This window comes from Solanum lycopersicum, chromosome 1 (assembly GCF_036512215.1).
Source record: "Solanum lycopersicum chromosome 1, SLM_r2.1".
Lineage (NCBI taxonomy): Eukaryota > Viridiplantae > Streptophyta > Magnoliopsida > Solanales > Solanaceae > Solanum > Solanum lycopersicum.
In genome coordinates this window covers 8,922,343-8,936,921 of record NC_090800.1, presented here as the reverse complement: position 1 = coordinate 8,936,921, position 14,579 = coordinate 8,922,343, and the positions used below count along the sequence as shown (strand labels likewise).

The 14,579-nt window shown below is 36.0% G+C and overlaps 1 protein-coding gene and 1 long non-coding RNA gene across 2 annotated transcripts; both read right to left on the bottom strand.

Annotated features, from left to right (window-relative positions):
* Window positions 1-396: 396 nt before the first annotated feature.
* LOC138340551 (uncharacterized) lies at window positions 397-5,993 on the bottom strand. Its single transcript, XM_069292357.1, has 6 exons — window positions 5,798-5,993; window positions 5,441-5,690; window positions 4,877-5,319; window positions 1,325-1,627; window positions 553-739; window positions 397-457 (listed from the first exon to the last, which is right to left on the bottom strand). Exons 1-6 carry the CDS (start codon window positions 5,991-5,993, stop codon window positions 397-399), a joined length of 1,440 nt encoding a protein of 479 aa, XP_069148458.1.
* Window positions 5,994-11,479: 5,486 nt separating this feature from the next.
* LOC138340803 (uncharacterized) lies at window positions 11,480-14,300 on the bottom strand. Its single transcript, XR_011213652.1, has 2 exons — window positions 14,131-14,300; window positions 11,480-11,673 (listed from the first exon to the last, which is right to left on the bottom strand). It is a non-coding gene; the product is annotated as an uncharacterized lncRNA (long non-coding RNA).
* Window positions 14,301-14,579: the final 279 nt, after the last annotated feature.

Genomic DNA, 14,579 nt, shown 5'->3' with positions numbered 1-14,579 from the left:
TAGGTGAATTAGAGGGAGAGAGATGCAAAACCCACTACGAAACATTGAGAACTAAGTTCTGAGTACATGCAATTACGCTAAAAATGAAAGTACAAATTGAGGGAACATGATTCTTAAACTGAATTTACACATGAAGGACTGTAAAATTGAAGAAGAACTATTACCTCCAGCTGGAGTGGAATCGAAAGGAAAAAGGTAAGGATACTTGGATTTCATGGCTGCTTTTGCTTCCCAAGTAGCTCTATCTACGAACTGACTTCTTCATAAAACCTTGATTGAAGCGACTTCTTTGTTATCAACCTTCTAACCTGGCGGTCAAGAATCTCAACTGGTACATCCTCATAAGAAAGACTATCTTTCACTGCCACACTCTCTAATGGCACTATAGAGTCTGGGTCACCCACACACTTCTTCAAGAGTGAGATGTGGAAGACCAGATGCACTACTGCTAATTTTGCTGGAAATTTTAACTCATATGCCACTTTGCCAATCCTTTTAAAGATATTGTAAGGGCCTACAGATCTAGGACTTAGCTTTCCTTTATTTCCAAACCAGATCACTCCTTTCATAGATGAGACTTTTAGAAAAACCCAATCATCAACATGGAACTCTAGTTCCCTACTCCTTACATCTGCATAAGATCTTTGACGACTTTTGGCTATCTTAAGTCTATCTCTAATGAGTTGCACTTTCTCCATAGTATAAAGGACTGAATCCTGTCCTATCAAAGCTAATTCACCTACTTCAAACCAACAAACAGTAAATGTACATCTACGCTAATATAAAGCCTCATAAGGGGCCATCTGAATGCTAGAATGGTAGCTTTTATTGTAGGCAAACTCAATAAGAAGAAGGTGATTATCCCAACTACCTTTGAAATCGATCACACAAGATCTCAACATATCCTCTAAGGTCTGAACGATACGCTCTGTCTTCCTATCTGTGTGTGGATTAAATGTTGTACTAAGGTTAACTTGAGTACCAAGACCATTTTGAAATGACTTCTAGAAGTGAGAGGTAAACTGAGGACCTCTATATGAGATGATAGACAAAGGAACCCCATGCAACCTCACAATTTCAGTAAGGTAAAGCTTGGCATAATCCTCTACCGAATATGTAGTCTTGACCGCCAAAAAGCAAGAAGAATTAGTCATCCTATCAAATATCACCCAAATTGAGTCATGCTATCTGCGAGTACGAGGTAACCCTATGATGAAATCCATATTGATCACATCCCACTTCCAAGTAGTAATATCAATCTCTTGAGTCATACCTCCTTGTTTCTGATGTTCTAACTTGACTTGCTGGCAATTGGGGCACTTACTCACAAAGTCTTCTATATCCCTCTTCATGCCATTCAACCAATAGACTTTCCGCAGATCGCGGTACATCTTAGTCGCACCTGGATGAATAGAATACCTGGAGTTATGAGCTTCTGCAAGAATATGCTGCCTCAAATCTCCCACATCAGGAACACACAATCTACCTTGGTAGCGAACTACACCATCTCCCCCTTGGGAGAAAACCTCTGTTTTCTGATTGTTGACTGCACCCTTTAGTTCAAGCAAGATCGGATCACACTCTTGCTTTTCCTTACCTCCACCACCAAAGACGATTCTTCCCCATTCTGAATGGTTACACTGCTGTTTGATATGCTCATAAGGCAAACTCCAAGCGAGTAAGCCTGTGAAAACCCTTCACTAGCTCCTTGCTTTGTTCCTCAACATGGGCTACACTACCCATAAATAATCTATAAAGAGCATATGCTACTGTTGGGTTTTATTTGCCCTGATTTCTTACCATAAATAGATTTTTCTTTTAGGAAAATGTTTTGGATTGACTAATCCTTTTTCTGGTAGGAAAAGGTTTAGGACTCTATAAAAAGAGGAATGTTCTTTCTAACTTAATCAGCATTCACAATGTAGTCTTAAGGTCTTTGAGAGTTTTGGTTAGAGGGTGAATTTATGGGTCACAAGCTTGATACGTTATCACTTGTGTGAACCTCCCATGTATTCTAAGTGAATTGGTTGAGGTTATTTCTCTCTGTATTTTGTACTCTCATATTTATAGTGGATTGTTCATCTCCTTTGTGGACGTAGGTCGATTGACCGAACTACGTTAAATCTTTGTGTCTTTTGGTATATTTCTCGTTGTCTTCCTACTCGTGGTCTTTCGAGGTTCGCATTGCTAGCTTTCGCAATTACAACTGCTTATTTTCGGTCCTAACAAGTGGTATCAGAGCCAGATTCAATGATCGAGTCAGGATTAGTGGTTCGGTAATCGATGATTGAACCAGAGTTAGAAAGAGGTGTTCATCTTGACGGGTGTAGTTTTAGCCGCAACCTTTTTTAAAGTAATAAAGATTTTACTGGAGAAATTATTTCATAGAGGTTCTCTATGTTGAGACATAAATTTTGCAAAGGAGATTATGAAGAGAAGAAGCAAGTTGTTAAAGATTAAGTGAAGAAGGTGGACAAATTTATTTTGTCAGAAATTCAGGTCAAGGGGGAGATTTGTTGGGTTTTATTTGACCTAATTTCTTACCATAAATAAGTTTTACTTTTAGGAAAAGGTTTTGGATTGACTAATCCTTTTTCTGGTAGGAAAAGGTTTAGGACTCTATAAATAGAGGAATGTTCCTTCTAACTTAATCAGTATTCACAATTTATTCTTAAGGGCTTTGAGAGTTTTGGTTAGAGGGAGAATTTATGGATCACAAGCTTGATACGCTATCACTTGTGTGAACCTCCCATGTATTCCGAGTGAATTGGTTGAGGTTGTTTCTTTGTGTATTTTGTACTCTCATATTTATAGTGGATTGCTCATCTCCTTTGTGGACGTAGGTCGATTGACCGAACCACATTAAATCTGTGTGTCTTTTGGTATATTTCTCGTTGTCTTCTTACGCGTGGTCTTTCGAGGTTTGCTTTTCTAGCTTTCGCATTTACACCTTTTTTTCGGTCCTAACAGCTACTACATTCGCCTTACCAATATGGTTATGCACACTCATATCATAATCCTTAAGGAACTCAAGCCATCTCCTCTGGCGAAGATTCAACTCTTCTGGTGGGCCGTCCCCCACTCCTGTCCCGGGGCGCTAAGTGGCACACGTACTGAAGATTCCTATGGTCAGTGATCACATCTATATGAACACCATATAAGTAGTGTCTCCAGATCTTGAGTGCAAACACCACTGCTGCTAGCTCGAGGTCATCAGTTGGATAGTTCTAGAGGCATAAGATATATATTTCTTTGCATCAACACACAACCAAGGCCAACTCTGGATGCATCGTATTAGATCACATAACCATCTGAACCATCTAGTAGAGTCAAGACAAGAGTTGTAGTCAATCTACTTTTCAATTCTCTGAAGCTTTTTTCACAATCATCTGACCGTTGGAACTTGAACATCTTCTGAGTCAACCTGGTCAATGGTGAGGATATGGATGAAAATCCTTCCACGAACATTCTGTAATAACCTGCTAGACCTAAGAAACTCCTTATATCTGTAGCAGAGGTAGGTCTGGGCCATTGTTTCACTGCTTCTATCTTTTGTGAATCTACGCGGATCCCTTCGCTAGATACAATGTGACCAACGAAAGCAACTGATTGCAACTAAAACTCACATGAACTAAACATAGCGAATAACTGGCGATCTTTGAGAGTGTGCATAACAACTCTCAAATGACTTGCATGTTCTTCCTTACTCCTAGAGTAAATGAGGATATCATCAATGAAGACGATAACGAACAAGTCTAAGTACTGTTTGAACACTCTATTCATCAAATCCATGAAAGCTGCAAGATGATTGGTTAGTCCAACCAACATAACTACAAATTCATAATGACCATACGGAGTTCTAAAGGTTGTTTTCAGAATGTCACTATCTATGACTCTGAGCTGATGATAACCTGATCTGAGGTCTATCTTTCAGAAATGACTAGTACCCTAAAGTTGGTCAAAAAAGTCATCAATCCAGGGGATGGGATACTTATTCTTGATTGTGACCTTGTTCAACTGTCTATAGTCAATGCACATTCTGAGAGAATCGTCTTTTTTCTTTACGAACAATACAGGTGCACCCCATGGTGAAATACTAGGTCTGATGAAACCCTTATCTAGAAGGTCTTTCAACTGCTCTTTCAATTCCTTATGCTCTTCTGGAGCCATTCTTTAAGGAGGAATTGAAATAGGCTGGGTATCTGGAAGGAGATCAATTCAAAAGTTGATTTCCCTTTTGGGAGGAACTTCAGGAATATGTTTTGGAAATACTTTTGGAAATTCACAGACTACTGGAACTGACTCAAGAGATGGGGTTTCAAGACTAGAATCCTTAGCCCGAACTTGATGATAGAGATAACCCTTAGATATCATCTTTCTGGCCTTAAGGTAAGAAATAAATCGACCCATAGGCGCTAGGCTACTACCCTTCCATTCTAAGATTGGTTCGTCTGGAAACTGAAAACGAACAATCCTAGTTCTACAATTGACTGAGGCATAACATGAGTATAACCAATCCATGCCTATAATTACATTGAAGTCTACCATTTCTAACCCTACTAGATATACTGAGGTGAATTTCTGAGAGACTATGACAGGGCAATTTCTGTATACCCGTCTAGCTATAACTGGGTCACCGACTGGAGTAGAGACTTAGAAGGTTCTGAGAGAGTTTATGGACTAACACTAAATTGGTCTACTATATAAGGAGTTACAAAAGAAAGAGGAGCCCGTGGATATAACAATGTATAAACATCAAGGTCAAAGACTCGTAACGTACCAGTGACTACTTCAGGAGAACTTTCCTGATCCTGGCGAGCCTGAAGAGAATAAAGTCTATTCTGGCGATGATCGCCACCTGTACCAGATTAGTTACCCTGCTGAGTTGGGCGACTTGCTGGTGCTGCTGAATTTGTAGACTGAGCTCTACCATTACCACCTCCTTGACCATGTCTAGAAGGACTATCCCTGAACCTGTGACCAGACTGACCACATCCAAAATATCCTTCTTTTTCCTGCAAGACACACGCCTGGATGGTTCTTACCACACTTAGGGTAAGTGGGGTAAGTGTTGGTGCCTGAAAAACGTCCCTAAGACTTAGAGCCTGGTGCTCTTCCCCTATGATCAAACCTATTCTGGAGGATGGAACACTAGCTGATGAAGGGAATGGAGCTAAAAACATCTGCTGGCCCTGCGAGTGATTTCCACCACTCGATTTCTGCTGAGAATAGTCATAGTTTCCAGTCCTAGCCTTTTTATTTTCCTTAGCATGTTCCCTAATTTTATCACCCTCAACCTTGTGAGCATGAGTTATAATCCTAGATGTTCATATCTCCCAGCAACATAGCATTTCTGCACTCTGTCTTCACCAAATCTGATACTTCATGCAAGAACTTATTCATCTGAGCCCTGGAATCAACAACCATGTGAGGAGCATACCTGGAGAGTTGGTTATACTTCAGCCGATACTCCTGGACTTTCATGTTTCCCTGCCTCAAGTTCATGAATTCTTGGTCCCTTACTTCTCTCAACTCTATTGGGATAAACCTGTCGAGAAAATTCTCGCTGAAGCACTCCAAAGTAATAAGAGCTGCATTTGCACCCCTATTCTCCTTCCACTGAGTGTACCAGACATGAGCCACGTCCTTCAGCTGGTATAACGCCAACTCAACTCGATAATTCCCAGTACCTGCATCACCTCAAAGATCTTCTTGATTTCATCCAAGAAATTTTAAGGATCTTCATTATTAGTCTGCGATCCTAAGAACTCAGGAGGATTCATCCTAACAAAGTTACAGACCATTGCTGCTGTTGATCCACTATTTTCATTCATAGGATCATGAACCCGATTGTTCGGGTGGGTCATACTCTTAGCCAACATCTGTATGTCATTCCTGAACTCAACATTGGAGACTTCTTGATTTGGGATTGAAGGATCTGCATTTCCATTCCTGGCATTTGCATTTCTAGCGTTAGCTCTACGAGGAGGCATGATCTTAAGCACTCAACGTCGAGTTAGAATTTAATTAGATCATACCTTACGCACGATAAGAGTAACAAGAAGGTGAAGTTTTTCCTAAAACACTTCATAGCCTCCCTCTCATTAGATGTGGTGCACTTCACACCCATGAAAAGGACTCTACTTAGTGCAGATATTTCATACATCTTAGGACTCTTGAACCTAGTGCTCTGATACCAACTTTTGTCACGCCCCGAACTACCTCCGAGATGCAGACATGGAACGTAGGACCACAAGTGATCCCAAGATAACCCTGCTGGCATAATTGTGAGCATACTAAAGATAATAAACTCTTGTGGAAGATAAATCATACTTAAAATGAATAGATAAGGAATACCAATATTCTATAACTGAGATATTTGAAAAAAATGAGTTTAATACAAAAGAAATATTAACTCAATACTAAGTTGAATCTAACTATGTCTGAAAATAGCCTCTAACTAGACTAGAAATACCGGGACAAGCCCCAGCTAAATCTAGCAAAGACTGAAACTAAATGACTAAAGACTGAAATAAAACACATGACTGTAGTCCTCGGAGAATGAGGACTCTCCACTGAATCTGCTGAACTGGAGATCGGGAAATCGATCTATGCGTGATCTGGATGCTGAGAACCTGAACCTACATCACGAGAATATGTAGCGCATGTATAGGTAAGTACTTGAAAAGTACTGAGCATGTAGGATAGAGTAAATCTGAAATAAAACATAACTGAACAAGAACAAAAACAAGTATAATAATCTGAACTTGATGTGCTGATTTTTGAGCTAACTGGATGTATTGACCAATTTTTAATATTTTGAATACTGAATATACTGATAAATGGTCAATGAAAAGAGTCTGACTTAACTTTGGGAGCTACTAATAACCGATAATAAATCGACATGAGTTAAATGTGGAGTCCGATGTATACGCCCCATCGAAAGGACCCAATATACCCTGCCAAAGGCATAAAGGCATGCTGGTTATCACTAAACTAATTGCCCACAAAAGGGACTTACAACCTACTTGGCTAGTAGTTTAGGGATTATTGGGTACGAACCCTAGTCCAACTCGGTATTATGCTACTCCCAATGAATTCTGTGAATTAACTGATTATATCTGAATTTCTGTAAATACAGGATAGCTTGAAACTGAACATGCAAACTGAGAATGCAACAATTAATCTGGTAATTATGCATTTATAACTGAGGCATGTATATCTGAAGTGTCTGAAATATATGACCTAGCATGTGTAATTCAAGAACTAAAGAAATACAAAGCTAGAGTTCTAAATTTCATGCTATAATGTTAGTAATAACATGATAATATGATTTGGAACATATAGTTAATAAATTTATGAATTTATATCAAAGTTCTAGAAACCTAGGTTTAATCATGATAAGAGAATCAAGAACTGATTGAAACTAAGGAACCAATGGGTGAAAGGAACCCACTAGTGAAATCCCACATACCTGGTGATGAAGTCAATGGAAAAATACTTAAGTTTCAGAGCTGGAACTGCTGGAGCTTATGGCGTTCTTGAACTAGGGTTCTTGAGCTATTTTTTATCCTCTCTTGCTTCTAATTTTCTAAGTTTTGATTTAATGATTTGACTTGGATTTGTTTTAATCATGTTTCTAGGCTTAAACTGACTAAAATATGATGATTTAGGGTCAAAACGACGTAACTTAGAGTTTAAGCGGAGTAGAAAAGGTCAAAAAGATCCCTAGGAACGTTGCTGTCGGGCCTCACGACGGCCAAGACTGACGGTCCATCGTGCGACCGGCGCCCTATCGTTGGGTCCGTCGTGAGGGACTGTTCGACAGGACTTTACTAAAATTGGCATAGCGTTTTACTCGAAGGTATGATTTTAGCAAGGTCGATAGCTATGGAAAGATAATTTAATTATATATTGTGGGTAGGTCATGGGAGACCTAATTCATTTTGTGCTAAGTGTTATGATACCTTTAAGTTGACCCAACTGCATTTCCCCTTAACTGGTTGCAAAATTTTCCACCTACGGACCGTAGGTCCATCTACGAACCATGCTGGTCATCCATAGCTTTTTTCAGAGAGTGGTTGAAGGAGTCTTGATTGTCGGTCACGGATTACGGACTGTCGTTTAACCTACGGACCGTAAGTTCGTCCGTCGTCTAAGACTTAACCAATTTTTCTAGGCAAATTTTTTTGGGAGTTTTTAATCCCATCGACAGTTGTGCAGGATGACCGTGGTTCAGGCTACGGTCCGTCAATGCCACTTTTGGTAGCACCTGCAGATTTTTCTAAAAACTATTTTTTGGTTTGTTTTTGCTACGGGGTGTTACACCGAGGTTTTTGAGCATGTTGTTGTTGAATTTGTATGAATAGTGCTAAATGCATGATATTGAATTTTACCTATGAGATAGGATAGTTGATATTGTTAAATTGAAATTTATGTTATTGATGACTTTAAAAAAGTTTTTATTTTATGTATGTTCATTACCTGCGTTCGAGAATTTCGTAGAGTGACAACGTAGAGAGACCATGTTCGAGAATTTTGTAGGTTCTCTAAGATAAGAGGTTGTATGCTAAGCTACAAAATTGTAAGATTTGGTGGCACTATATGACCTTATTAAGATTTATTACCTCAGATGTTGGTATTCATGTTGACTTACAAAAGATTGAGGACGAAGACTTGGACTAGACTCACAGGCACAATAGAAGTACATAGCTTTCTGCGGATAGTTGTATATTCTATAATATAAGGTGTGTTGAACGATTTTAATCACTTTCAGCACCTTAGTGTGAATGTTTACTATTTTCTCATGTTTCGTTAGTTTAAGTGTTTTGGAAAATGTATTTCAAATCAACTCACTTCCTCAAATTTAAGGAAAATAATTTCCCTTCAAATCTTATGGAATACATTTTCCATAAACTCTCTTCCAACTTCAAATTACATTTTTCTTGTTGAAATATGTTTTGTCGCTACCCTCAAACAAACCCCCTCCCCAGCCCCATCCACCCCCACAAAAAATAATTTAACTTCATTTTTCTCCCTGATGCTCATGTGTTCATGAATTAGCCCGAAGGCTCCTCTTCATACCTTTTGAAGGTTATAGCTTGTAAATTTTGTTCATGTCATGAGGTTTCAGATCATGTATCATATCTTTGCATTCATGAGTGATATATATATCACATCATAATATTATAGTCAAGAAAATATAAGATAGCATCGTAAGATTTATATTTGGAGAATTTCTTCATCATTGAAGGGTTCAGAACATTGAATTATCAAGAAAATATCAAGAAACTATTAAAGAAGTTATAAAAAAATTTATTAAGATATCATAAGAAATAGTTTTAAACATTAAAACCATTTAGATTTTTGTATGGATTATTCTGATGGAAAAGTATATGCACAATAGAAGCATATCAGAATCTTTACTACTTACATGAATAAATAGATAACTAATGCCGTTTATGCTAGAACACAAAAACATGCTGAAATTTAATTCGATAAATACCTCTGCAAGCATGAACGAATATCTTCAAGCGAATCCTCAAGTTAGACAGATCTTCATGTAAAATCTATAAGATAGTCATGATAGAAAACTAATCATCTTTGTAGGGTTAGAAGAATCCATGATTATAGAGCTTTCTTCCCAATCCAAAGAGGAGAACAAAATCCACGTTATTTTTCTTCAACCAAAAACTTACAAGTTAGTTTTTTTATATAAGAAAATTCACGCTCATCTCCCATTTTCCCTTTAGAAATAGGATTCTGAGTTCTAGATAAATATGGGCACTATAGGGACCCCATAATTTATTAACGAGGCTTCCTAATATGGAAATAATTCCAAATAATTAATTTGAATTATTTTTACGATGATAAATTACAAACCATTCCACTAGAAATCTTTAATTGCACTCCTCTATTTATACTTCTATATTTCCCATTAAACACTTATGTAATTCCCTATAGATTATATATAATAATCAATAAATTAAATTACTGAAGAATTCAATTTAATGATTAATTTTCTTTAGAGCACGGCCTAACTTATTTCATGTGTTGGTTTCATAAATCTACTTACAAGGTTTGACACGATGAAAACTTATAAGTTTCTCAAAAAAAGGCATATCAATCAATCTTTATCACAAGACATGGATTCCATCAATTAACTTATTATTTTATCAATATATATTATTATCATCCAACTTACCAAGCATATTGACCCATCTCAGAATCTCATCTTTTAATATATCAAAACGATAAATAATATGTACAGATCATAAAAGTTATATCAAGATGAAGAATATAAGTACATTTCATAGTTTTAGAGAATATGTTTTTGTCAGTCAGTCTAAAACAACTATCTCTCTCGGTCCCATTCGATACATACAAAATGCACTAGCACAAGAATTTGAAACTATATCGTTTTCATAATCAAGATAACTTACATATAATCTCTTGCTACAATCGTACTGATGACATGTACGATTTTTATCCTAGATTGTGTACAAAAAACTTTATACTTATAAGAACCAATGATTTTATCCTCTGTGTACAAGCTAAAACTCTACACACTAAATTATCTACTATATAAGTAAATAGACACCATAAAGGAATGTATGATTTATTAAAATTGGGAAAATATTTATTTTATAATAAATATTATATGCTAACATATGGTTAATAGTATATATCCCAACAAATTATTGGGACTTTATAAAAAATAACGAATGATTCAAAAATATATTCCTAACTTTTTCATGGAAGATATTCTAAAAACATGAAAACGTAACTCGTCAAAAAGAACAAAATGTTTCCACACGTGGAGACATGCTCAAAATTCTAGAGAAGTAATCCATCGATACGTAAACATATGGAGTTCATGAGTAGAAGGTATTCATTTGTTAGGATGAAGAAATCATCAATATTTTAGGGCCAAATCATCAATATGAGAAGAAATTTGTATGTTATATTATATGTGTTTAACAGGATAGTGCATTCACTTTATAAAACCAGATTTAAGCCTAACAATTCTAGGAGGTCAGTTTTTGAAACTTTAGTGTTGATATTACATTTTAGTATCCTGATCGTACAATACTGAAAATAAGGCATTATGTAACTGCATCATAATTTAATTGTCATTCATACATTTCTCTCTCTTGTTACACAGATGTTATGTTTAAAGATAGGATTATTGTATATGATTTTGCTCGAGAATTGGATTGGCAAATTATAACTACAAGTAGCATTTTCATGATTTGTGTCACACCCGGATCCTAGACCCCAGATGAGACACGCGTCGTTAACCTCTCAGAGGTCGTAGACGAGCCTCTTCTTAGCATTTATCACAATCATACAGTTAAATTTGCGGAAAATTTAAAACTTTTTAATACTTATTGAAGTGTACTTAGACTTCATATAGTTACTGCATAAGAGTGATATACTAATAAGCTCAAACTAAACAACCATCTATCAATATATTAAATAATTGAAATAAGGAATCATAATATTAATAATAGTTTGCCAAACCGGCCTTAATACAAGCGCTTGAACAAATGTTTGTAAAGAAACGCTAGGGACAACATCCACTAGCTATGTCTAATGTACTAAAGCTAGAATAATAAATGTAGGCATCCTCAACCGTTTCAACGAATCTACAATCTTCTCACGGACCTGCGCCTATAAATATAGAAATAGTATAGGGGTTAGTACACACTTGTACTAAGTATTGGCGTATGCACATACACACATAAGTCTATGCATGATCAAGGAAAGGTCTTCCTATAGTAACATGTCGTTTCTTGAAAGTGAAGTCATTATACTTTCCTAATTTGTTATTTGTGAATCATTCTATGAATATGACATGTTTTCATGCATTTAAAGCACACAACTCATTTTCTATATGAACATAAGACCTTGGAATCATGAACATAATTTTAGATCAACTCAATCAAAAATTAATAAAGCTTCTTCTCCCATGCCTTAGTTTATTTTTCAGTATTTTCTTCTTTTTGTTATGTAGTTCAATGATCTCCTTTGATCCTATGCTTTACATACGAGTGCAATGATTCATTGTAGTCTGATACCTACAATGAATCAAGTAAGTAATCCAAAATACTAAGGAAATGATTTGACTACTCTACTCACAAATTATCTCTTCCATTCTTGTTAAATTGGCATGAAGTATTTATAAGCCAATATTTATTGGCTATGCTCATTCTTTGATTATTTGCATGATATATAGATCTTGGGGCATATAGTTAAAATTTATGATCTTGCTTACTTTGGGCATGAAGTCTTTATAAGCCAATCCTTATTGGTTATGCCCATTATTTTATAATTTTTGATAATATAAAGATTATTGGCTATGCCCAATATTTTATCACTTGCATAATAAAAGAAGTCATTATACGTCAATCTTTATTGTTTATGCCCATAACTTGTTAACAACTTCATTCTTATCAAACACTGATGATTGATATTCTTAAGCTCTTGCTTTCTTAGTTCGCTTTGAACTTACATTTCTTCTTCTTTCTTTATTACTTTATTAAAGAAATCTTTAGAATTAAGATCATGTGAGCTAACATGAAATCCAGTGTCTTTCCCAAACCAAAAAGAGGTGGTACAACGGTCAAAGTTAACCTTGATTATGTGAGTTAACATGAAATCCAATGTCTGTCCCACACTGAAAAGGGATGGTTCACCGGCTAAAGTGAAACCAAGTCTAGTGTCTTTCCCACACCGAAAAGTGGTGGTTCACGGCTAAGTGAAACAGAATACTTTCTTGAGCATTTGACAGACATAGATCGTGTGAGCTAAACCTTAAATCAAGTGTCTGCCCCACACTGAAAAAAGGTGGTTCACCGGTCAAAATGAAACTAAATAGTAGGTAGCTCTCTTAGGTGGAATCCACTGGCTAGTTCCTTTGCTGGAAACATAGTTCGAAGACTAGGAGATTTCAGAGACTCTTATCCACCTTGGTGGTAGCCTCATCTCATGAGGCTTATAAGTGCTTGCACAAGCTCATTGCTTGTCTATCGGGTCTTTGCTCAATTTCTTATACTTTATAACTTTTAGAGTTGACTCATACATTATGGAAGCATGCTTCGGATATTAGGTATGCTTAACTCAATGGATGACTTGTCATCTCTTTCTTTACTTGATGAATAAGAACTTAAACCTTACATTTTCATCATGGTGTTAATGAAACTTGTCCCACGATTTTTAACACACTCTTATGTGAGTATCTTTAACATAGATCAATGGACTACTTGTCACACCTTTATTTACTTGATGAATGTGAGTCTCACATTATCATTATGGTGTGACTGAGACTTGTCTCACGAATTCTAACACCCTCTTATGTACGAATTCTAACACACTCTTATGTGAGTATCTTTTTCATAATCGTTTAAGTGTGAGTGAGACTAGTCTCACTTCCTTTAACACTCTCTATTAGGTCAATTTCATAACTCATAGCTTTTAGCTATTTCATTACTCACCTTATCTTGTTGAACATTAATAGATAGTCTTGTACCATTCTTTATGGAAGTTATAAGGACTTATTAAAAATACTATTATGTTGACAAGTTTGTGTGTAAAGGGTATGTTGGGACTTGACCCAATAATTGGCACACCCTATGTTATAAGGTTCATTGAGTTACATTGGTCATGATTAATTTGGTATAACTTAGTAATTAGCCAATTCTATAATCATATTTTTGAAATAACACTGTAAGCCAATTTATTAGCATAAACAAAACTTTTACTTAACACTGGTCATGAGAATATCATTAGCCAATTCACTTAACTTCATGTGTATACTATAGTAATCAGTTCATTTTAAGCAAGACAACTTTTAACAGTAAACTAAACTTCATAAACAACTCATAACAAATTTCATCTTCTCGAACACAATTAGGCATTACAACATTCTTTATCTAATGTAAATAATACTCTAATCATACCGATCTAACCTATAGGTCTCATTCAACATTATCAAACAAAGAAACCTAAACATAATAATCAATCAGCACCAAATACCAACAACATGCTCGAGATTTGCATTGTACATACTATTAAAATCGGAAATAGTGAGAACTAGGGAGATGAACATTCGTTTCATTGGGAACAAACCTAGTTTCATTTTCTTGAATTCAAAACGTTTGAAAAGCCTCTGGGAGAAAGGAATCCAAGAGAGAAAACCCATAACTTACTGGAGAATTGAATCTATGAAGATCACCTTGAACTTTGCACGAAAATATTGAAGAATAGTGTTGAAATCGCCTAAGAGAACTCGAGAGTATTTTTCTATTTTTCTTGTGTTTTGCTCGTTGTTTTCAGTCGTGAGTTTCTTATGTTTGAACGTGATTCTAAGTCTTTGCAACTGATATTGACTAATTCAAATTAGGTTAATTAAGTTGATTTAATAAATCAATTAGATAATTACCAAAATGCCCCTCCTAAAATGACTAAAAATAGGAAAGCATTTGAGTTAGCCAAATCTGAAAATTAGCTAAGGGTTCGGCCTTGATTTTGAATTTAATTTAATTAATTAAATTTCTAATTTAATTAATTAAGTGACC